Raw genomic sequence first — 25120 nt, forward strand, 5'->3', positions numbered from 1 at the left:
AATAGCATCAGTGCGCGTAACCACGCCGCGCCGGTTGGGTTGGTAGGAGTGATAAGGTGAGGGTGTATTTAGAGGCCAAGTGTTTTGGTAAACCCGCCACTTCGATGAGCGACAAACGAGAGACGGGCTTGGTAGACAGTGCGCCCATCAGACTATGCCTTCCCCAGCCCGGGAGGAAAGCAAAGGGGAGAGCGGACAGTCGGAGGACGGAGCAGCGCCAGCGGAGAGCGGCGACGCACAGGGAGAGACGGGCAGACGTCTCGTGTGCGCCCTGGAGATGGAGATGACCAACTACAGCCTGCAGAGCGACTCCAAAGTGGACTGCGTGAACTACGATGGCGTGATCAATCGGAACGGCGGTGACTCGGCAGAAATATCGGTGCCGCTTACCCAGCGGACAGCTCCCATGGAGGGAGAAAACCTCTACAGACTGCGAGACAGAAAGTTTTTACTGGAGGACAAAAAGCGGCTCTGCGCTATGGCTTTGGCCACCGCTGTACTCGGGATACTGCTCATGATAATCCACGCCGAGACGTGTCCCCTCATCTACAAACCGGTAGGTTGAAGAAATTACCCACTGTCTAAGATCGAAGTGCCAAGTGAAATCATTGACAATTGGGAATGTCTGAAATGTGACTCTTTGGTTTTAAAGCTGTACCATCTCTGTTCCCAGTGTAACTGTCGTTATGGTGTCTCCTGCTGAGAAGCGACATATTCACAAATCACTTCAAAACTTGCTGATGTATTATGTTGCACAAACTGAAAGGATTGTCACTTTTAATGCGGTGTGTTGGAACGTGTAGCTACACAGCAGTGCATGCTCGGTGACACATTCACATCCCTTTTAAAATGTTTTTTGTCAGTCACATTTTCTTTGTCAGATGGTCCTTGAACTCATCATCGAATTATAAAAGCAATCCACAGAATCTTGACAGTCGTGCCTCTAGCAGCACGCAGCGGAACCAAAGCCGGTCCTCCTTACCTCTGCAGCAGCTGCGAGAGCTCCACAACAGAGCAACAGAATAGAACAGATGCAAAGAAGTTGATAGAATAATGGGCAACCAGATTATCTTTCATTAAGTCACATATCAGTGGCATCATCACCGGTGGGGGGAGACCACTCTTACACAACTGGCTCAGCTTGCTCGCCAGCCAACACGCAGCCCGGCAGCAGCCCCTGCACCTGGGCTCTGAACCTCGCTGACCTCCTGATTAGTTCTTCCATTCTCAGACACACTATTTGGTAGCGCGGCCTCATGACATTAACACGCAGATCTCAGTGGATAACAATGCCAGGCCGCACAATCAACAAATTATTAACTCCCCCCTCCCCGACTTCCTACAGCACACGCCAGTTCCACATGTGGAAAAAAGTCCTCATGCTGCAAAACATCAGACCACCTCCACGCTGTGAAGCCCAGTGATTGATTACGGTGTCAAGGAGCCGCACATTTCTCGGCTCACATCAGCTCCAATCTCCCTGAGAGGAACCTATGGAAATATTGCCTGATGCGCTCAGAGAGTTGGACCCGGAGAAAAGCGGTCGTGAAATTAACGGCGCTGGCACGAATATTATTTGGCACGCCGCTATTCCAGTTTACAAATACGAACCAAGAACAGGTGTTGTCTGTCCATTCCGCACAACAGGCATCAGGCCCCGGTACCATGGAAATGCTGATGCAACTGGAAAAGTGTTCCCTGCCGCAGTTAAAGCATATTATTTTGGAGAGGCCGCATTGCTGATTTCACCAGAGCTTACATAACCGTCTTCTGCACTCATCTTTTTTAACTTCATGCGAGTGTCCCAGTCATGAGCGTGAGCTGTGACATCGTCCTCACCCCCGTGAACTGGCGTGACTTCTCCTCACACAGCACAGAACTGCAGTATTAGTTTTGTTTTGATTTTTCTTTTCTAACTTATCTTCTTCTTCTTTTTTTCTTTTTCTAAGACATTTTAAGTGCACTGCAGGATATTTTGGAGCCGCCTAACTTGCGTGCCTCAGTCTACACAGTTATATTTTGAGATTACCTTTTCATGGTTATGCACGAAAAAAACAGGGCTATTTATGGAACGTTTTTCCACATTTCACCTCTTCCCCTACAGCGAGATTGCCCACAGTACTTCAGGCTATCTTTCCACATCATTTAGTGTATAATTAGAGTGTTTGCATGGCCAAGTCTGAGAGTCTCCGTGTCTTGACTTGGGGCTGTGCAGGAGCCAGGACTGTGCCCTTTGACCTGGATGCAACCTCCTGTCCTCTTCTGCAGCTCTTTTCTGGGACCTACTGCACAGTCCAAAACAATGTCCACCCCGAGACTGAAAAGATGAGCGTGATGTTTAGTGTTTATAAAAGAATAGCACTGACAACAACATGCAGGCTGCGATTATTGATATATGCTTCCTAGATATGATCTCTTTTGCTGGAAAAAAAATCTTAAATGGCACGATTTTTGTGTAAAAAAAAACCCCCAAAAGTTTTGATGGCTTCCTCACTGAGCACATAGAGAAATGTTGGGGAGAGCTTAGTGAGATCAGGCTTAAAGGGGGGACTTTGTTGTCCGAAAGGGGGAAAAACATCTTTCGATCAGAAAGAATTTAAAGTTTTGGAACATCCCTCCAAGAAATGTAAGACACAGCAACTCTTACCATCCCTGCTGGAAAAAAAACAGCATAGACCAGCACCAAAACACAACATATGCCGGTCTTGCGAGTGACTTTTCACCACTAAGACAAGCATATGTTGTGTTTTGGTGCTGGTTTTGTCGCTGGTCTATGCTGTTTTTTTTCCAGCAGGGATCCCTAGCACATAATCTTATAACCTGGAAGAGTTGAACTAACCTGTCACACAATCAGTCTTTCACAGAAAGTTCTACCTTTAATCTCATTTGGACATGTTGCATTTAACATCCATTTGTTTTGTGTTAATTGCTTGTGTTGTAGATTTCATTGGCTTTTCTCCTTTCGGGGTTTTCTCCTCCGTTGAGAGACTTCATATCTGAATCCTCCTTTCACCTTCTGTTTGTTCCTCTGTTTTGAAAGTACAGTAGATGAAAGTGTCGTTGTGTAGCCGACGACAGTTATGACTCATTCATTTGAATCGCCCGTGCTGAAAGCACACCTATGAGCGGTAAAAGTGTCATGCCTGGACTTAAAGGAACAGTTCACCCAGAAAAGAAGAATTCAGTCCGTAACTCCTCGCCCTCGTGCTGATGGAAAGTCGGTGAAGTTGTAGTCTGCAAAACATTTCTGGTGCTTCAGGGCAAAACAGCGCTGTAGAGTTCTCTTAAAAAAAAAAAAAATGAAGGAGAAGAAGAGTTAAGAAAATAACTGAAAAAAAAAACTAACAAAAAATGGACCCATCAAGCTTGTCTGGCATGATCAATGTGTCCAGAGGATCCAAACTTACTACTACTGATTATAAATTGATTTGTTTACACCTTTTTGTTAGCTGAAATCTTCACTGTAGCTTCTAAGCTAAAAGCTTTAGCGCACACCCTATCTGAGAAGCTTAATTAACATCTTCTCAAATCAGTTAAGGACTAAACTGGACAAGCTGCATGAAGCCACCCAAGTCTTTTTCAGTCGTTTTCCCATCTACATTAGCTACGTAGGAGAATGCTGCAAAGTTTTGCTGTGAAGCCTCAGAAATGTTCCGCGGGCTACGGAACTTTGAGCGACTTTCCATTGGCATGAGGTTTTTTGGTTGAACTGTTCCTTTAAGGCTCTGCAAAAACGATTCAACAGACATTAGTATATAATATGTTTCATTAATTTTTGTAAACCTTTAAGATGGAATTTTAACATGTGATCATGACAAAGTGACAGCTCTAACATCAGCGCGTCTACAGGCAAACAGCAGCGTAGTCAGTTTATATATGAAAGTAAAAACTTTTAAACAATGATTTGAAGCTATGTCAAGTGCATCAGCCCACATATTATGTAAAATGAGCCAAGATGCTGCGCTGTGGTTGCTACTCACCCACACACTGAAACCTGGCTTACATATGTGGCCTACATGTAAACCTACAAAAGTCAACTACAAACTGAGTACCGCGTCAGCAAGGTCTTCCCAGTATGTGACACGTCTGCTCACCTCCAAACCGACATCCTGTGTATCATATAAGCATAAAGGTGAAATAGACATACAGATGGGCCAAAACAAACTTAATGGACCAAAAATGTGATATTGATAATAATAATAATGATGATATTACTATATTCTATGTAAATACATCAATTTAATGATTCTCAACTCTAGTCAGTTCTGCGTGGGGGCTGATGAGTCACTGCAGTTCTGCCAGGTACACTGCAGTGGTTTACTCACCTGTGGGTAGCCACACCTGTCCTGTAGAGCGTCTGCCTGACATCAGGGGCAGCTCCTCAAACATCCCTCCTGTGATTTCACTCATCAGCGCACATTCAACTAAGACAACAAAAACATTGTCCGATGCCATGTTTAACTGGCTCGATGGGTCAGTCTTAATGTTAAATGGTCTCTGTACCACCCATAATCATAGGCTGTGTCACCAGGTAATAAGTGTTTTGTCTTTCCAGTGACCATCGCACTACATCAGTAGACACTAATTGCAGGACAGTATTTGTAAGCCTATTCTTAAAGGGTTAACCACACCAATTTTACATATTAAAGTGTGTTAACAGGTCTTGAGTACAACTGCGCATATGAAAAAAAGACTAGTATGAAGCATTTTGTGGCTCCAGAGGAAGCTGCGTGTTATCTGATAAATTGCCCCACAGAGATGCCATGCAACCTCCTCTGGAGCCACCAAAGTCTTTATACTAGTTTTTCACATATGCAGTAGAACACCTCAACAACTGTGAACACATTTGAATGTGTTAAATAGGTGGAGTTACCCTTTAAGTTGACTGTAGCATACCATTTATTACATGAATCTCCATGAAAGCTAATTAAACTACACTGACCAACAAACCAAAGTAGAGAACTAAAGTCAGATGCATTATGTATTAGAGTACATACAAACCCGACCACCTTCTTTTGCACAGGATTCAGGGTTTTATATAAATTTATATTTTTTTTTTCTCTGCCCTGGGTGGCCCATCCTGGTAAAGGTGGCTTGTTGTCCTTCCAAGACTCTGAGTAACAATCCGTGTTAAGGTTAACCCAAATTAGGTTCACCGGGCCTGAAATGACTGTTTCCACCAGGAGAACGTTACAAAAACAATTTCAGAAACTCGGCAAGAAACATGTTGTTGAACTCTCTGTTATGGAGTGTGGTGAAATGTTGAGCTTTTGTGGGGTCTTCTAATTGGCCCTGGAAGAAATACAGACATGATGTGGATGCTACGGGAGAAACTGTGGAAAACGGCGTACCTTGCCAACGGACGTCACACCATACCACCTACACGCTCAAGTTTCCTCGAGTTTGAAAGTTTGTAATTATCTTTTTAACTGTAAACCACATTAAACTGCACGTCCCCGTTAAAAACTTCCATTGACGTTGCATCAGTTGTTCTGAGGGTGCGTGGATGAAGGTAATAGGTGCTCTTTAACCTGCTGACACCAGAGTTGTATGGCAGAGGCTTGTGGGTAGCTCTTAATGCTACAGTTGAAAACATAGACAATGAGAGGCAAACCGTCCAATAGTGTGTGTGTGTGTGTGTGTGTGTGTGTGTGTGTGTGTGTGTGTGTGTGTGTGTGTGTGTGTATGTGTGTGTCTTTGTCTCCAGCTGTCAGTTCCCTAGAATGGAAAGTATTTAATTACAAGCACTCTCGTTACAGTAATTGAGTGGCTTTTATGTACTTTATTTGGAGTACATTACAGAATCAGTAATTCCGCTTTCATTAGGACGTACTAAATACTGTAAACTTCTAATGAAGCTCCTTTTGGAAAGGCTAGAATTACAAAGTAACCTACATGTATGCTGTTATAACACAATCAGCAGGATGTTACGTTTAAATTATCTTGAAATAATCTTTAAGGGAAGGCAAATCGCTGATAAAACCTTAATTAGAAAGTAAAGATGGTTTATGGTCTTCTGTGAGCAGAGAAAGGGCACACAAGTACATGAATGGTACATTTGTTATTGCTGAAAAGTACATTCGTTCATATGATTAATACAATTTGATCCTTTGTAAAGGTAGTAGGTAGTAGAGGCTGCAAGCAATTTTCATTATTGATTCATCTTTTTCATGTAGTTGACAGCTATTCGGTCAATAAAATGTCACAAAATGCACTGTTAACAAAATTACCAGCAGACCAACACTGAAGAACATTTCTTTTACAAAAACTATAGAAAGCGTGAGATCCCTACATTTGGAAAAACAGTGAATGGTGTTAAAGCTGCACTATGTAAGAATTGGCCACCTATTAATTTCACACTCCAAACAAATAGGGGGCAGCATATCACCAGAGTAACCGCTAAATGCTGCTAACTGAAGCTTCTCTTAGATAGACAGCTCAGTAAGACGTGCAGCTAGCTGTCTGGACTGGGAGCATGGAGTGGTATTTTGAAGAAGGATGGGCCCAACTCTCTTACATATTTCACCTTTAATGACTTGATACTTTATTCTGAAATGAAGGATAAAATATCAAAACATCATTACTTAAGTCATTTTTGGTTATCCACCACTGAAGAGACCCACGTTTAAGTCCAGGCACAGTTTGCAGCACAGTTGTTCTTGGGTTGGAAGCTGGAGAGCGATCAAGTCCTTCTTGCAGTCTGACTATTGTTCATCTGTCTGCACGCTATTGAGAAAAATTCCCATTCTAAATTGTGAGAAAAAAGAACAATAATGTTTTTTTCATTGTTTATAGGAGAATTTGGACACTTGGTGTACAAAGGTTTGGGTACATATTGAAATGATGATAATCTCTTGTTTTTCTACGTGTGGTTTCCAGTAGTTTTTACTGGAAACCACGCATAAAAACAGAAATTGATTTTAAGCACTGACAATGTGCAAAGCCTCAGTTGATTATGCATGAGTTAGCTCGTTTCTTGAGGAGAGGCTGGAAAAAGAAGACAGAGCCCTTTGCCATTATAGACTTATTTATTTCTTCTTCTTCTCTCTTCTTCCTTTTGATAGTCAGAGCATGTTGTATTTGAAATCTCACACATAAAGACATGAAATGCCTGAAATGATGTAAGTATATGTGTATGTATATATAAAATGCTACAAATGGTATTTTTCATATTATTTTGTAAATGTGTTAATGGAGGAAGTCCATGTTTAGTTTTTTGTTTTTTACTTAATGGACATTGGGTATGACACAGAACTAACCAAATAACTAAGTAACTAAGAATATAATATGTAAATACACAATGCACATGGAAAGGAAACTGCAAATATACAATTCCACTGTACCTTTTCCCTTAGAGAGTGCAGTCAGGAGGCCACACTGGCCTGCAGTGACCCAAATGTCACTGTCTGTTTAAGCTTTTATTTTGGTAATTTTCCTTGAAGGTGATCTTACCTCTCTAAAAACCTATTTACTTTATCTGGATATCCTGCTGCACTTTCCACTGCTATTACCACAGTAGACATAGCAACCTTCATTTCATGAGCTATTAAAAAAAAAAAGGAGAAAATTAATGGAAAGAAATCAAATCTCAGCTGTTGCAGGGAAGCTGTTCCTTTCATGTCTTATCTCCCTCGTCTCTCTTTTCCTTCCCAGGGCTCAAACATTGCCTTAATCCTCAACTGTTCCATCAGCCTGTCCACTGGGTGTCTCCTGGTCCTCATCATTGCTTTCCATTATAAGGACATCAGGGTGAGTTTCCCTTTTCCCCCCCTGTTGTTTCCAACAGTTTGGACGCCCTTGTTATGATGTGCCGAGCGAGGGCCTGTGTTTGCATGCATAGGTGCGTTGTTGACGTTCAAGGCTCGACTTGCCATATTTTTGTACATCACTTTTTATACCAGGCATGTTTGTTCCAAATTAGCGTGGTCAGAAAGACGCTTTGTTAGAGATACTTGAGGGCAGTCGTTTTAGAAGGAGCTCTCGGTCCACTGATGGTAGCCTCAACATTGATTATCCGTGTTATATTTGCTGTATGCATACGAAACCCTGGATGAAAACCTCAGCCCACACAGGCATGCCCGATGCTACAGCTGCCATATTTTTGTCTGTCCACATGGCCTGCTGCCGTTGTGTGTGAACTCAATATACATGAAGGGATTTGGTTGAAATTAAACAGAGTAAACATTCTTTCATTTAACCTTGTACACACCCACAGCATGCGTATTCAATAAAGAGCTGTGCGAACAAGTGCATAGAGTGCTGTGTGTGTGCGTGGTAGGGTTGAATACCAAACTCCTCTGCAGGTTTTAAGTTGTCCTGCTGGGGTTATGTTCTAACCAACTTGGTTTTTCACTTTCGTCGCAAGCCTTGTGTGTCTGATACAAGGCGAGTCCTTGCAAGTGTGCTGAGGAGATAAGAGACAGGGGACTTAGGGTGGAGTTAAGCACAAAGGCAGATGTCTGATGGTCTTCAAGTCTCAATCAGCGGAGCAAATAGAGGACAAAGTTCTGCAGATAATGCTTAATTTCACTTATTTTCTTCGACAAACCAGCCATCACCATCACAGTGCTTTAACAAACACGGTGTACCATAAATAACTTTTATGTTGTATAATGTTTTCTTGATTTTTGCTCAGCATGTAAACCTATTCTAGTAGTAACCCAAATTAAAATGAACCTAAAAATGAGCATGATATGTCGCCTTTAACATATAAACATTAAGATGTGACTGTATTTTCACGTTTCCTTCAGTCATTTTATCATGGTTTCTCCTCTGACTCTCTGTCTTTACTGTCCTCCATGTTTCAGCTATTCATCATTGACCACAACCAGGTGGACTGGCGTATAGCCATGACCAGCCACAGGGTTCTTGTGATCACCCTGGAGTTGTTGGTCTGTGTCATCCATCCTGTCGGCACATACTGGGAGGTGGGCCTCCACGTCAACTCCTCAGCCTCCATGCCAGCTTCCTCAGTGCAGCCCTGTGTTTCCTACCACCGGGGCGAGGCCGTGATGGTGGACATAGAGCTGCTGTTATCGATGCTGATGTTCCTCCGCTTGTACTTGGTGCACAGAACCATCCTGCTGCACAGCAAAGTGCTGCTGAGCGCCTCCTACAGGAGCATCGGCTCGCTCAACAACATCAACTTCACCTTCCGCTTTGTTCTCAAGGTACTGATGAACAAATATCCGGGGCGCACGCTGCTGGTCTTCATCCTCTGCTTCTGGCTCACAGCGTCTTGGATGCTTACTCTGTGTGAGAGGTAGGAAAGAGAACTGCATGTGTGTAATTAATCAATGATGTATATTCTATGCTCTCTAACATTTTATTTAGTTGGGCCTAGATTATATGAAATACAAAACAGATAAGCATTTGCGTCAAACTTGGAGACTGACTGTGTTTTAAGAGACCCCCTTCAACAATAGGACTGGAGAAGCCATCAGTGAACAATCTACTCTAAAATATGCTTTAATTAACTTCTTAGAACTTGCAGCAATTTGGTTTAAATAAAACAAAGAACAAACACATAGAGTTAGATGACAGGATTGGCTCGCTCTCACTTTTGTATGCTAACTTCGAAACTACTCCCAGCAGGGGAAGGTGAAAAAAAAGGTCAAAAGATAATGCAGCACACCACCGGAAAAATGCTCTTTTTTACGGGTGGTGTGCTGCAATATCTCCTGCTCAAGAGTACGAACCTTTTGTTGGTAGGCAGGTTTACTTTGACCTGTGGACAGAATAAGGCTAGCGGTTCCCCCATTTCCAGTAATTGTGCTAAGCTAAGCTAAACATCTGTCTGCTGCAGCTCCATAATCAGTGTTGCTGGCATGAACTGCGAGCAGAACAACAGAAAAATGTGAATTTGTCTTTGAAACTTAAACTCAACTTAAAGAGAACGGCTCCTTCAACATCAGCGAATATTGACTGGACTCAACACAAAGAAAAACTTGCAGCAGAGGAATGCCAGATGTTTGCTTTTCTTGATGGTCATATTACTTTTTAAAGATAATGTTCTCTACATGCTTTATGAAAGTGAACAATAACTAAACTCAGGTCACTGATCATGGATTGCGCAAATAAGTGACTGTCGAAAGCAGTGGCAGAGTCAGTGTTTGAGAGGCCGGGACGAAAAAAAATTACAAGGGCCGCAGCTGTATGTGGTGGAGCACCAGCGCACAGAAAGGGATCTGGAGGAGCATCCTCGAGGGCATCATGTTTTATCTAAAGGGGCATCCAAGAGAGCAGTTTTGCTGCATTATTTGAAATATGAGAGTTTGGGTCCACGGGTGGACTCCCCCACTCTGGTGCCCCAGAACACAATTTTCTGATTAATCAAATTAAAATTAAATAAATGAGGCAAGCCCACTAAGTTTTTCACTTCCTTCAATGGAAGACCCCGATGTCAGGTATTCAATGACAGCCGTCAAAATAGTCAACAGAGCTTTTAAATTCTTAACATCGGAAAAAAATAAACAAAACACATTCTCAATTTCTGTAATACTTAAACGAAAACGTAAACGATTGTTTCATACACTAATGAATCACTGTTTTCACTCTAAAGCTCAGTATGTTATCTGCATAGATTCCCACACACACACCCACACACACACACACACACACACACACACACACACACACACACACTCGCACACTGCAGCTCTGTCTGCTACTATCTCCCCCCCTTCTCGACACACACACAGTAAAGAAAACATAATGCTCTGCAGTTTAACTTCCTCCTCAAACCTTGATGGTCAATTTGACTTTGCTGCTCAGAGTGGATTTTTAGTAACTGATTTGATGATCATGATATTCTGTTTTGTTACTCTAACAAATTGCTCTGTAACTTGAGCCAAATAAACGTCAGCCTTATCCTCTGCAGTCTGTTTGAACAGCATGAGGTCATTTGTACATTTGAACCCCAATGGGAGGTTTTGCCTGCAGTTTCACATGCGTCCGTCTTGTATGTTTTGATTTGTCAGAGATAATAAAAGAACTCATGATTGATGGCTGATAAGCCCATCAAACCTTTTAACACTGAACTGTGTTACCCCAGCCATTTTCTGTATCGGTTACCACATCCAGGAGACAAACACTCACAAACTGTATGACCTCTTTGTGTGGTTTCTGCCATGTGTACACAGACTTGTGCTATATAATGTTTTTACAAGTGTACACCCATACTCCCTGCCTCTCTTCCTCTCTACTGTAAGCATCAGCTCTGATAACACAGTTTGAGTAACAGACAACACCTTTGTCAAACTCAGACTGCAGATCAACGGGTGGGGTTTAGGCATCAGGTGAATGGTTTAGTGTATGTCGCAGGTCCCAAAGGAGGGTTGGGGCAGGGAATGAAGGTTCCTGTAAGGGATGGTGTAATTTGGTACTAATCACAGTGAAATGGATTGTTGGAAGCAAGAATGAATCAATACACTTCCAATTATGTCATTCCAATTAATGGCCAGTTTAATCCTCGGAGTCTTTAAGCCAGTGCACAGTGGGTCAGTTGAAAATGTGAAATTTGAAATGTGAAGGGTGCGATGATGGCATGGTATCGACAGGGACATTATTTTAATTTGCCATCTATTAAATGATAGATTAGAAGATAACATTATTTTGTGTTCATATTAGATATCTGTAGGAATGTTTCATGGTAAAATTGTGTCCACAGGATTTATGAATCAGTCTATGGGAGTATTTTGATTTGTCAGGTGTGCCATTTTCAAACATTCCCATCTGATAAATTTACGCATAGGATTTTATCACTCACTTCTATAAATGGAGAATAACGTTTCCTCCTAAAATGAATGAACTGTTAATGAATTGATATTATAGGATATATTTAAAGGACCAGTGTGTAGTATTTACTGGCATCTAGAGGTAAGGTTGTGGATTGCCACCAACTGATCTGTTTAATGTGGCTTAAATAAAGAATTTCTTTTTTTTTTTTTTTTTTTTTTTTTACCAAGATGCCTATCATTGCCTCTGTTTAACACTATAATAAGTACTGAATTATATAGTTATTACAAGGAAATTCCAGACCCCTAAGATGAATGAATGTTACGGGCATTCAGTGGGACTCAAATGCATTGAACATATAGCCTGAGTCCTGCTTTCCCTCCCCGCAGGAAGACCACCCAACCGACCGGCCACATGGACACGGCCCTCTGGCTCATAGCCATTACCTTCCTCACAGTAGGCTATGGTGATGTGTCGCCCTGCACCACCTGCGGCAAGGCTGTGTGTCTCTTCACTGGAGTCATGGTAACTAGATCTGTTTGCTTGTTGAGAAAATGTCATTCTAAAGAAGCTGATGATCTCATGCTCTTTTTGAAATTCATAATGACATTCAAAGATTTCAGAACAGTTTTGTGCAGCCACTAAAGTAATTGCATGCAACTGGGTGCATGATGAAGAATATAAAACACACAATAATCCATGTTGTTTCATTTCAAGCAGTTGTTTTGGCAACTTTGACCTCGAGCAGAGAAAGACTTCGGTTGTGGTTTGAACACAAAGAATGGACACGTCTTATCTTTGTTTCACTTCCGTATTTGTTGTTAACTTGATAAGGCGCAAAAACCAAATGTTCTGTTGCTGTTTGTTCATTTCCATTTCATTTAGTTTTGCTGTGTTGTTTCTGTACCGGTCAATCTTTCCCATATCTATACTTTTTATAAACTTTGTGCTCTGTTCCATTCAGCTCCTTTCCTCCACTGTCTTCTGCTCTTTTCCACTCTCATTTTGGTCTCCATATTAATTTCTACGCTGTTCGGCTTTGTTCCATTTTATTGCCTTCTGCTCTGCTTCATATTGTTCTGAACTGTATTGTTCCACATCATCCTTTCTGGTTTGTTTCATTCCCTTCCCTTTCTGTTCTGTTCCATTGCAGCAACCCTTTCCCCCTTTTTTCCTATTTAGTTTTTCCCATTTCATATCAGGTCAGTTCAGTTTGGTTCACTTGTCTCCTGTTTGCTTTCTATCCCAGTATTATTCAGCACTATTCTGACACATTGGACCCCTTTTGCCTGCCGGCACTCCCAAGCGGCGCTGACAGAGGGTCTTTATTCCCTCGTGTGTGTGATTTAGATTGCAGCTGAAAATTAAAGCCCTTGGCAGTACCAGGCACTCACATGAAAATATTGAGGGAAGGGAAGCGTCAGCATCCCCCACGAAACATCTGTATGGAGCGCCATGTCTCTGATTAGTGACGACATTGTTTTTGCTGCGCTCACTGACTTCTCTCCTGGTCACACCTTGTGGAGATGATGTAAAACACCTCACACTAAATGACCATTTTGACTCAAGTGTTTATTTCATCATGGAATGAAAGAAGGAAATTAAAGGAAGAAAAGAAAATGTAAAGAAAGAAACAAAGCCGGTTCAAACTGTTAGATTTTCCCCCTATTATAGTAAGATTATTGCAGTTTTTGAAGTAATGCAAAGTAGTGACAAGGTTTAGACTTGTCTAAGGGGCAACATGAAGCCCACGGGCCAATTGCTGCCTTCAGCAAGTATATGAATTACCTTAAACCTAGCCGGTTTCCTTATAGGCCTACATGTAGCCTATTGAATATAGTGTTTCCCACACATATGCTTTACTTGTTGTTTTTACTATGTCTTTACTTATTTTGTCTTTTAACCATCCGAGAGATGGACACCATCTGCTCACGCTCGTCCCCTCTTGTCCATAGTCGATCACACATCCTCTGCGGGAGAGAGAGAGAGAGAGAGAGAGAGAGAGAGAGAGAGAGAGAGAGAGAGAGAGAGAGAGAGACGTGATCTGGTGTTGCGTCCTTTCTGTAAACACACTGATTGTGAGGCGACATGTCCTATTTAACGAGGCCTACTTATGCTGCTGTTTCGAAAGTGATTCGAGATAAGAGATGGAGCGTTGAAGGGACAGGGAAATGAAATTTGAGATAAAACACAAAAAGTCACAGTCACAAAATAAGAATACCGTAATAAGTCACTTAGAGTGAGGAGTGGCAGTGTGTTTGAATTGGTTGACTGCCTCACCTCTGTTGCGGTAAATTCTGGTACGAGTAGATAAGAATTCCCGCAGTGTTTCTAGATGTGGGCACGAGTCCGGTTCAGACACCTCTGTGACAGAGTGGAAAACAATCTTTTCCCCTCTCTCTTTCTCCATCTGCCTTGTTTTTATAAGCTTCCCCCCCTTATAAGGGAAAACTTTCCACCATATCCATTTTTAGGTGGTTTATTGCCTTTGGCACCACTACAACAGGAGGGTGTGCCAACCTGTGCCAGTGATTTGGAAAAAAATAAATTTCCTTCTCCCATCAGGGCAGCTCTAGGAGCCAGTCACTGGGTCTCTCTCACACCTGTAATATGGCTGAGAGCACTTCTGCTTCACTCCAGCCGTAACTCAATTTGCAGCTGTGTTCATGGGTTGACAACACTGTTTGCATGCCATCACTAAGTGTGGATGGATCCAAGGAAAGAGCGCCTCCCAGGTTTCTCTGACGGTGTAATGATAGATATTCTGTGGCTGTTGAAGTGAAGTGTAAATTCAAACCTCTGGTTTCATCTCTTCTTATGTTTCTTTGTTTCTAATGCAAGCTGAAGCAAGGAAAACAGGTAAAAACTGGTCATCTTATATCATTATCTGGGCTGAATGTGAAATAAGTGCAGTGTTTTGTTTGTGCTTCGTCCCTTTCTGTGGATGTGATTCGCTCTGCAGGCCCTCTGAATCTCTACCATCCTTCTGCATTTCAGTGTCCAGCAATAGCACAACACTATTCTCAGAGGAAAACCAGTACTATAGCAGTGCCACAGAGGCCTGTGTTTAACCATTGAACCCTCTGTGTAAATATAACTTTGATTTATTGGACGAGACCATATGAGGTATGAAGATCAACATTCAGTTTTCTGAATAAGTGCCTTCCCTTGAGGGGAATGGTGGAGCAAAACACATAAGACAAATTCAGGCTGTAAAGGTTAACATCAGTTTCCTTGGAGTCCTGCTTTGAATTCAGGATCGACGTCCAGTGTTCATACGATTATTGAGAAAATGGTGAATATTTTAGTAACCGTGCCAACTTCTGTGTGTGTGTTGGGTTCAAGGGTGTAGCCTGCACTGCCATGCTGGTTGCAGTCGTTACCAAGACGCTGGCATTGAACAAGGGAGAGAAACACGTGCACTTCTTCATGCTCGACATCCAGATCTCCAAAAGGGTAAGAGCAAAATTTGTTATTCAGCAAAAGTACGTTGTAATTGCATAGTTCAAATTATGAAAACAATGTTCTACGTGTGTAGGGAAAACATGGAAAATGAGTGATTTGTGAATTATTCCTCGCAACAATGTCCATCACCAGGAATACGACTTTTGGATGCGCGTGCATGGCCATTTCTGCCTGTGATTTTGCTGTTTCTTATCCTTCACATCACTCTGACAGGCTTCATCTGATAAGTGTTACACCAAAGGGGATATATTTTTTGCATGTTTTGGCCCATTTGTGATAACCCACTGTTTACTTTACGTGAACAAAAAAAAAAGTGAACTTCAAGAAAACACACCAACATTCTTTTGCAAAGGACATAAATAAAAAGTACGCAATTTAGTATACATATTTAATGTACTTAGAAGTACAACTTAAACAGATGAACAACAAAGTGCACTGTGTGTAAGACTGATAAAATATACTGTTAATGAACTGAAATTAAAGCACACTTTAAGAAAGCATGTGTACAGTATATTACAAAGGGCACGTAAATAGTATACTTTCTGTAAGTCCACTAAATTAATATTCTATTCTACTCTATTCTATTCTAAATATTTGCAATTTAGTACAGTTTATAAAAGTATACATGTGTATAATTTACTTAATATACTTTGTTGTAATATAACAAAGTACACTTTTTAGATGTACACTTAAGTACCTCTTTTAAGTATTGTTGAATTACTATATTTATAAACAGAAGTTGAACTTAAGGACATTAAAACTACATTTTAAATGTACTTTAAATTAAACACAATAAATAAATGAATACTTGTAATAAGGTTTCTATACCTAAATTATATTTTTTCCTGAAGGTGCTAACACTTGTCTTAATATGTGCTGTCATGTTGTAGATTTCTTTATTCCCTCTCATTGCTGTATGAAACCCGAGGCTTGTTTAAATTAGGTAATCCATCACAACGAGCAGCATGTCTGTGTTTATTGTTGTCACAGTCGCTGGAACATTGCGTGGTGGTGCAGCTGTAAGTGCAGAAGGATTTGAACAGCCTGCACTGCATTGGCAGACAACAATAACATAACTCAATAAAAGATCTAAAGCACTTTGGTCTGCTTTGGAAAATGCTTTGGAAAAGGCAGTTATTTAAAATATGTTTGTACTGAAAAGGCCAAAAGATGTAAAATTCTGGTTGTTTAAAAGAAAACCTCCATAAAAGCAGAATTTTGCTTTTTTAGTGGAGGGTTTAAAGGGTCACTACAACACTTTTACACATAAGAGTGTGTCTACAGGCCTTGGGGAATACTACTGCATATGTGGGAAAAAGAAGTATAAAGCAATTATTTGCTCCAGAGGAAGCTGTCTGTAATTTGATAAATTGCCTCCAGTGATGTCACTCATCAGCTAAGTTGCATTGTGGGTAATGTAGGCACCAGGTCTGAAAACAAATGATCGAATCTGGTACAGCATAGGCAGAGATATTACCTCTTTCATTCCACGCATTCTGTCCATTTTAAAAACCTGGTGCCTACTTTACCCACAATGCAACATAGCCACTGAGTGATACCACTGAAACTGGTACAACAATGTCCGTGAATCATCCTGAGTTACTGAGTCACATTTTCTGGAAAGGGACATTGCTATTGAGTTTTTTAAAATCAAGTTTTGAGCACCACAAGCCGAGTGCCATCTAGTTCCATTATATTCAAGATGTGGCCAACATCTCTACAACTGATATCTCCAAAAATCAAAAATGATTTAGATGGACGAATAGGACTAAAGTTAACAGAAAGCAACTGTGTGAGTTCTGATACATTTTTTGGGTCCCTTAAAGCATCAGTAGCTCAATATAGGTCAGATCAGTGTTTTTCAATCTGTTTTGAGCCACAGCATATTTTTTACATACAAAAAAATGATAACAAAATGATCATCATCACAGGCTTTCTTGTACCATCCCTGAGATCTACTTTGAAAATATTCAATATAGCATGTGCAACAAGTGTGTGTGTTATAGGTGAGATTGTTATTCTCTAATTGAAGTGTGACGGGTTCTCATTTTTGTGACAACATTTATCAAATAATCAAATAAAATTCCCTCCATGAACATCAAGTAAACAGTTATCTGCCCCCCTTTCTCCCGAGGTTACTGCCGTGTAGCGGGAAAAAATAAGAGCGATGACAAAGCGGATGGAGCTGTCAGGATGGAAGCGTCACTACTTTCCATGTCGCATACATGTTTTGGTTTTGGAGTCTTATTATAATTTTTTTTTTCCATAAATAAGAGACACCAGAGGGACGGGATGGTGTGGGAAAAGAGGGGGGAGATGAGGCCTCGCCAAACCTCTTTATAGCATTTTCAAGGCGTCAAACAGAGGAAATCATCTGATCTCTGTCAGGAAAGAAACTTGTGTCAGTTCAGGACGGTGCAGCGACGGGCAGGAAACTGGTTGGGCTTTATCCGCGCGTGTGTTTGTGTTTGTGTGTGTGTGTGTGTGGAAGTGACTTGCTGGGGGACTTGCTCTGTTTGTAGAGTTGGCCAGGATTCAAGTGTTTGTTTACTGGCGGGAAGAAGGAGGTGTCGGATAAATTAAAAGCTTGCAAGGAGGGGTTGTCGTAAAGCCAGAGAGGTGTCTCAGTATTATACAATAATGTGTCACGATTGGTGGAGCTCGGTTTGTGGCCTGTGTGCAGTGCTAGAGCTGCTCACCAAGCTGTAAAGCAAAGCCCGTCTGCGGTAGGTGCACCGCTTTGGAGGATACAACCATTTCCTCTCTCCCGGTGGCTGCATCCTGTCACTAGGTGCATCTTTGTGCCTCACTCATGCTTGGTGTGTGTGTGTGTGTGTGTGTGTGTTTCTGTGCGTGCAATCTTTGGAGCAAATTTACACTGATGGGAACAAGGGAAGACATCTGGATGCGGACACTGACAGCCTCTATTAATAACCCCTCACAACAGGGCCAGGGTGACATCATCACGGGGCAGTTACAGTGATTTGTGCAGGAAGACAAACAGACATGAATAGAATCAAAGAGAAAAGTGCAAAAAGGTGATACTGGAGAAATCCTGCAGCGTGTAAATACCAGGCTTGAGTGTGAGTGGCCCGTCCTTCAGCATCTCTGTGAAAATAGGACCTTCAGAGTTCGGTTTTATCTGAAATAAGCATCACAGAGCAAGAGGTTTGGACAGGAAAGACTATCTAGATTTAATCAGCTGGCTTGGAAGGCTCATGCTTTTATTTCCTGTACTAACACGATCAATCACCAGATAAGCTCTGTGTGTTTCGCAACCTTGTGCGACCACATCTCAGCTCCTGGAACCTCTAGTTTGCCGAAATTGATTCCGAACTTTTCCGTCTCTTCACCAGATCCGCCACGCCGCTGCCAACGTGCTGAGGGAATGCTGGCTCCTGCACCGCGCAAACCTGACGAAGGGCAACGGCGGCGAACACCGAAGACACCAGAGGTGCCTTCTGGAAGCCATCAGAGTGTGAGTTCGCAACAAACGATACCTTCAGGCGGGATGTCCGTGTGCGCTGGGTCTGGGCGAGGGATGTTGAGTGGGTGTTGGTTTGCTTGCCTTACATGTGTATTTTACAGGTTGTTAACTTAGTGTCAACATGCTTAACCACAGAGTCACAGTTTTTAATGACCAATTTAGATTACTAATTAGACTGTGGCCTGTTTCATGTGGGCAGGGCATGTGTGAGCAAGGGTCCACCCTTTTATTATACAGAATTCAAGGCGAAGCTCTGAGAGACGGTGGCAAACAACTTCACACAAACATATCTTTTTTTTTTTCTTTTTTTGGGACGTTCATGAAGAAAAAGAACGTGGAAAAGCTGCGTTTTTCTATTTGGGTTGAGTCTTATCATCAAGTCTTAGCTTCTCTGAAAGAACAACCGTATTGCACAAGACAGGAAGTCCAGAGGCGTGATTGTACGCTTCATTATTCTGACAACAGGATTATGTGTGCGAGTGTGTGTTAGCCTGGGTGGAAGGGTTGTGCTTCCTGCTTCACGCCGACCACAGCACAAGAGCAGCACACAGTAATGAGACCATCACTCCATCACTGCTGGCTGCCTGATTGGGATATCGGTTTCCAGATGTCTCTTTTGGTGCTTTCAAGATACTAAATTTAGAGCCTTTTCCACCTTTATACGTCACAGACCTTCAAGCACTGTTTTATAGCTATTTAACAAACACAGCATGGCTCCTGCATGTTGAGTAGTGGAATACTCTGTTAACTTGTCAGCATATTCCTCCACAGATCAGGGGTTATGCATTGTGCCAGGACTGTTCCATTTGTCCCAAAATAGGATGCTTCCTTTGTAGATTTTACACATAGCAACGTCATGTTATCTTATTTGTATAAATGGTCTGAGCCTCTACAGGTCTCAGTGCAACATTTGGAGTAACGCAATTAAAGTGCGCCTTTTCTCCCTGCAGATTTCGGCATTTACGCCTCAAACAAAGGAAACTGAGAGATTACGTCAGTGAGATGGTGGACCTCCCCAAGGTAAACAAGACAGCTGTTGCTAGAAGGTTTTGTATATGTTCCATTGGAAAGATTACAAAGATCTCCTTAAAAACGCTCACTACTTAGATAGACTATTACGCAGTATTTTACAGGCTGCTGTTTATCGCTAGGTGTTCAGACACATTAAATGCTTGTTAAAAAAATCTCCATAAAAAGTCTGAGGATTCATTTGTGTCAGGAATTCGTAGGCCCAGGTAGGTTTTCCACGTGGAATAAACCCAAGGTATAAACACATTAACCCAGCGACAGGCACGAACGTGTGGTTTGTGCACCTCAGAACGCACTTTCCTGATCAATTTATATGGAAAACAAGCCCCCGTTTTTCCAGACTACAAGTGTAGGCGCTTGGTTGGACAGAGAAGGGTGAACTATGCAGTTACTCAGTTACAGTCTGCAGACTGAACATGCAGCTCTCTCTTACCCAACCCCAGCCACAATGAGCACAGAGATTTGTTGCTATTGGCTTCTTTTAATGACAGAAATGACAACAAAGGGGTTGCAAAATGTAGTGGCACAGTTTCTAAGTTTGGAAAAACTGGCGTGGTTTTGACTCTGCCCCACTGAGTTGACATAAAACTGTCAAACATGCACAACATATAGTTCTGTCAGTTGGACTACTTTAACTGGACTACTTTATATCTGGAGCACATGTTTAAAATGTGTCTGTACAGATTCCATCACTATTAGACAGACCCATGGCTGTATCTGACCAACTTCATGTTTCCCCTATAAAGGGGCAATTTATAAGAATTGCAGTTCAAAACAAAACAAAAACTCAAATTATAAATAGAATGTCATGAAATAACAGGTTTTGAAGTCATGTCAAAGATGGCTGTGTGTTGTACTGCAGGGACACAGAGTAAGCATGCTAACCAGCTAGCCTGGAGCCTGGAAACCTCTCTTCTCCCAGTGGTCCAAAGCTCGCGCGCTAGCGGCGTAAACACCCAAACTCTGCCAGTAGTCCGGCTACACGCCTGGCTAACTGAGCTAACCGTGGCTGCAGTCATGCATGTATAAACATAATACAATTAGCAGCAGTTCGTAGTCGCCCTGGAGATATGCTGCCCCTATTTGTTGGGAGTATGAATTTGTCATGTGGCCAGTTCTTACATAATGCACACTGAAAAACAGTTCTGCATTGTGATTCCAACAGATGCAGATGATCATGTGCGACCTCAGTGCCAATTGGAATAACTCCTACCGGGAGCTGGAGCAGCGCATCCTCTCCATGGAGCAGAAGCTGGACGAGCTGAGTCGCTGCTTCCAACAGACGTCTGAGCTGCTGTCTCATGTCCTGCGTCACCGCAACCCGGAGATCAGGTAAATAGCGCTTACAGCTCCCAGTGCGCAGAACTGCTGACAGCACAGCGCAGGATGTGGTATGTAAGCCGAGGCTGGGGTGCGCCTGCTAAAGAGAATAACTCATTTCTCTTCTGTTTATTGTTGCAGGTGACATGGCTACATACACAAATAGTCTTCAGCATTTTCATCTACAGTATCCATGAAAGTGAGATGGTAAATCCTCTCCACCCAGAGCTGCTCCAGACTCTTAACATGCTGAACCACTTGGAGGACTGGCATACCTACTAAAGATCTCATCTTCTGGCCCTGTGCTGACTGAGTGCACTGCACAATGACTCATAGCTGTAAAACTATACAGATAAAATAAGACTTCCATTCACTGTGGGGGAATCACAGTGCGTTCTGAGAAATCTGTTGTGTTTTCAGCAGCTGTATTCTGTGAAAATGCACAAAGAACTGAATTCGTGTCAAACAGGGAGTGTGGAGAGCCTTGTAATCCACACCGTCAAAAGGTCAGTCCAAGGCTCGCTATAGTAACTTAACCGCCATTTGTAAGGTTTCATTGATGGACTCCGTCGCTGCCTTATTCCTGTGGAATAAGATTGTATTTTTTACAGCTTAACTTTATTTTGAATTCCTTGCGATGTTCTAGTGTAAGTGCCTAATCAGTTTTGTAAAAAAATTAAAAAAATAAAAATAATAAAAAAAAACTCTTCTTCATCAGCAGACAGTTAACTAGTTACCGAGCTGGTTGCTGTTCGCAAACTGGCTTGTTATATAGAATTCAATATCTAACAACTCATATTTGTTCTGACATTCTCTAACCCACTGAGTGAATTGTTAAAGCTACAAGGATATTTCAATTTTTGTTGATTTTGGCAGCCCCTCTGACAAGAGTAAACTGTGTTTTAGTGGCGTACCACCAGAATACAAAGCAGACTTTCCTCAAGCTTTAAGATTCATCAATTCATTCTCAGCACGCTGCCATTAAAGTAATTTTAATTTTATCTATCCAACCTGGAAAAGTCGGAATCCTTCCCAGTGACAGGCATTTGGAATAACTAACAATTATGCAGAAACTGACATCTTCTCACTGATGGTCTAGTTTGAGATTGAGTTTCATAACCAGTTGAATGGTCCTTGTAGTACGTTTAAAGGAATGTGTTTCGATGCCCAACCAAAAACAACAAACTAAACTTCAAATCAAGTATTGCTGGATGAAACCTTTATTTCAAAGTTGAAGTCTGTGGGATTTTAAGGGATGTCAACTGAAACTCATAGATGAATGTCCACTTATAGGGTCATACTCATCAGTTTACACCTGTTCTGAGAACAGCGAGTATACCTTTCCTTGTAAGCTCATGTTTTAGCAACCCAACAGCTCCATCTGGTGGATAAGGAATTCAATTATCACATCTTGAGGACCCTTAACATTAAAACTTTAAAGATTATATAACAACCATTAAAAAAAACAAAAAAAAAAAACAAGTCATATGCTATTTTCAACCTGAATTTCCCAGAACGCTACAGTATCTCACAGGAACATAACATTTGAATCAGCTGGAGTAAAAACAAGAGGATTCAGAAGCTCCCATACAAACCTCACTGTTAAGAATGCACTTTGTGAGAAAAAAAAATAGCAAAACTGGACTGGACTCTTTCTCTGGAGGATAAACTGGAGTTTTCACATGATTTAACTAAATCCAATACTGAAAAAAAAAAAGTTCCTTGTGGATTAATTTTGTACTCTGGTAAGTTGTCAAAAGAACTTCTGAGGAACTTGTTTTAACCCTGTTTACTATGTATCATTTGCACATGGTGAAATCATGTAAACAACCATCCAGGACATACTTATAATTAAAAGCCATTAAAAATGATTGTGTGTGTGTGTGATTTTCTCAATTGGCAATACACATATTAAACATAACAGTGACAATCAGATGACGCGTGTGTAACATCCCTTTTGATTGAACGCCTTGTTTCCAAGTGCGGTGCACAAACCATGGGTGACCCAGGAGATGTGCTGGTGCTTAGTCATTTCAAGGACTTCTTCAACCGTTTTGTTTTTGTCCTGTTTTGAAGTTGGTGCCATATGTAAGCCGACGGCCTAAAAAAGAGCTGTCCACAGTCACAAGTAAAGGGCATTTTGCATTTTGTCTTAACTTTATGTTTCCGTTTCCGTCCAGGACAGGATTTTTTCCTCGACTTGCCCTTTATGTGCTCGGCTAAGACTTTTGCTCCTGTGAAAGTCTCCCCACAGCTGACGCAAATGTAGCTGATGGCCTCCGCATGCTGAACGCAGTGACGCAGGAGATGGAGCCGGTGCTTGAAAGCTCGGCCGCACTGGCACTGGTGTAAGCGGCGGCCTCGGTGGAGGTAACGGTGGCTGATGATGAGGGAGGGCTGCCGCAAGATGGCACCACATTGCCTGCAAGGGTGAGGGGCCTTGGAGCGCCAGCCTGTGTTCATACGTTTCTTCAGAGCCACATCTTGGCTGTCGTTCTCAAACATGGCCAGAATAGTGGGCGTTGGTGGGGAGGGGGGGACAGGTGCTGCAGTGGCTGGAGTTGTTTCAGTGGCAGCAGGGGCAGAGAAACTGCTGACAGGCAGGTTGTTTGTTTGAGCTAGTGAGCCGGCCATACGTACTGAGGAAGGAGGTCTGCCTCGGCGGGAAGTGAATGGCGAGACAGAGGAAGGGCTGGATTTCACAACAGCGGACAGTGGCCCTGCATAGCTCTGGCCAACACTGAGCTTTCCATTAATGACCTGGTTTATCACATTTGGACTACCGATGGCAGACTGGGCTGCTGTGCCATGGACACCTGGTGAAACCTTATTATCTGTCAGCATTGATGGATTGGTGATGATGCACACCTTGGTGCTGACCACTGACGTGTGAACCCTGGTGACGTGGTCGAACAGAGTTTTGTCACAGGTGAAAAAAGACTTGCATATGTTGCATGCATGTGGCATGGATTCTGAACAAAAGAGGTTCAAAGATGATCGGCTTACTTTGGGACACGGGTGTTGCTGGAACGAGTTCTGGTGAGAGAAAACCTGCCCGCAGACCTCGCAGGAATACAACGGCATGTAATGTTCATTAAGAGACGCCTCGGTTTTAAAGAGGTTCTTACACCGTGGACACTGATATTTCACTCGTACACCACTACAGTGCAACAAGTGGAGCTTCATAGACCGATATGGCCCATTACCACATGAAGCACACATTGTGGTGTTATCAATAGGAAGGGCTACAACGCGGCTTCTAGAGTTTGTATCATTAGCAGAGTCACTGGAATCATCGGTTGAACTTGAGCCACCGTCTGATTCTGGATCATCAGGTTTAGAGCGTATCTTATCTTCGTCATCAGAGTCAGAGCTTGTTGAATCCTCTGCCCTGTCGCAATCACTGTCAATGCTGACATCTTTATCATCTTCACCCACTATATACTCCACACTGTTTACCGATGTCTCAGGTCTCTCAGGCTTCATCTCAAGTCTTTGTTGAGGTCGCAACTCTGACGCCAAGTTACGCAGTGCTAGGTTTGTACCGTGTTGTGCTGTGAGCTGATTGGAAAAGTTGCCGCTGTTCTGACTCTGGTGTATGACCGCAGAAATCAAAGACGGGGCTCCTTGGATTGATGCTGGAACCACGCAATGCGTCTCCGCATGCTTGTTTAGCTCCCACACATTACTGAAGGCCTGAGGGCACTTTCTGCAGAGGGGCGGCGAATGTACATTGTCCAGGTGCGTGGAGAGTGATGTCAGGCGTCGGAAAGTGATGTTGCAGATGTTGCAGGTGGCTTGGATATCGTGGCTTTTGTAGTGTGACATCAAGGTTGTGATGTTGCTGAATTTTTTGCCACATTCCCAACATTGTCTTTGTGTGGGCGCACACCAATCATCATCGCTGCTGGAGTCTTCAGACATAGGGAGCTGGTCAGGGAGAACTCTGGGTGGTCTGCAATTTAAAGCAGATTTGTTAGAATCACCTCAAGAATACAGGTTTTATACAGGCACCGCTACATAAGCAACACAGTAGATAGTATTAAAATAAAGACCCATCTGCGTAATTACATGGGTAATTTA

General features: G+C 42.3%; 2 protein-coding genes across 14 annotated transcripts in view; one reads left to right on the top strand and one right to left on the bottom strand.

Annotated features, from left to right (window-relative positions):
• Nucleotides 1-22533, top strand: kcnn4 (potassium intermediate/small conductance calcium-activated channel, subfamily N, member 4). 3 transcript variants are annotated; one of them, XM_037073831.1, is made up of 10 exons: nt 23-556; nt 7654-7749; nt 8808-8927; nt 9171-9262; nt 12126-12261; nt 15082-15192; nt 18558-18679; nt 19639-19708; nt 20883-21049; nt 21179-22533. In XM_037073831.1, the coding sequence occupies exons 1-10, from the start codon at nt 155-157 to the stop codon at nt 21180-21182; spliced, it is 1320 nt and encodes a 439-aa protein (XP_036929726.1). In that variant the 5' UTR covers nt 23-154; the 3' UTR covers nt 21183-22533. The 3 variants fall into 3 exon arrangements, with proteins under 3 accessions (XP_036929725.1, XP_036929726.1, XP_036929724.1); XM_037073829.1 differs by having other exon boundaries at nt 8808-9262; XM_037073830.1 differs by lacking the exons at nt 19639-19708; nt 21179-22533 and having other exon boundaries at nt 1-556; nt 8808-9262; nt 20883-21020.
• Nucleotides 22240-25120, bottom strand: part of si:dkey-79d12.4 (zinc finger protein 135) — a 5742-nt gene continuing 2861 nt past the window's right edge. For all 11 annotated transcript variants that reach the window (XM_037073816.1, XM_037073809.1, XM_037073813.1 and 8 more), the window contains one exon: nt 22240-24992. In XM_037073816.1, the coding sequence (XP_036929711.1) occupies nt 23066-24961 (1896 nt within the window). In that variant the 5' untranslated portion in view covers nt 24962-24992 and the 3' untranslated portion in view covers nt 22240-23065. The remainder of the gene's footprint in view (nt 24993-25120) is intronic.

The sequence above is a fragment of the Acanthopagrus latus genome, chromosome 17 (genome assembly GCF_904848185.1).
Source record: "Acanthopagrus latus isolate v.2019 chromosome 17, fAcaLat1.1, whole genome shotgun sequence".
NCBI classification, from domain to species: domain Eukaryota; kingdom Metazoa; phylum Chordata; class Actinopteri; order Spariformes; family Sparidae; genus Acanthopagrus; species Acanthopagrus latus.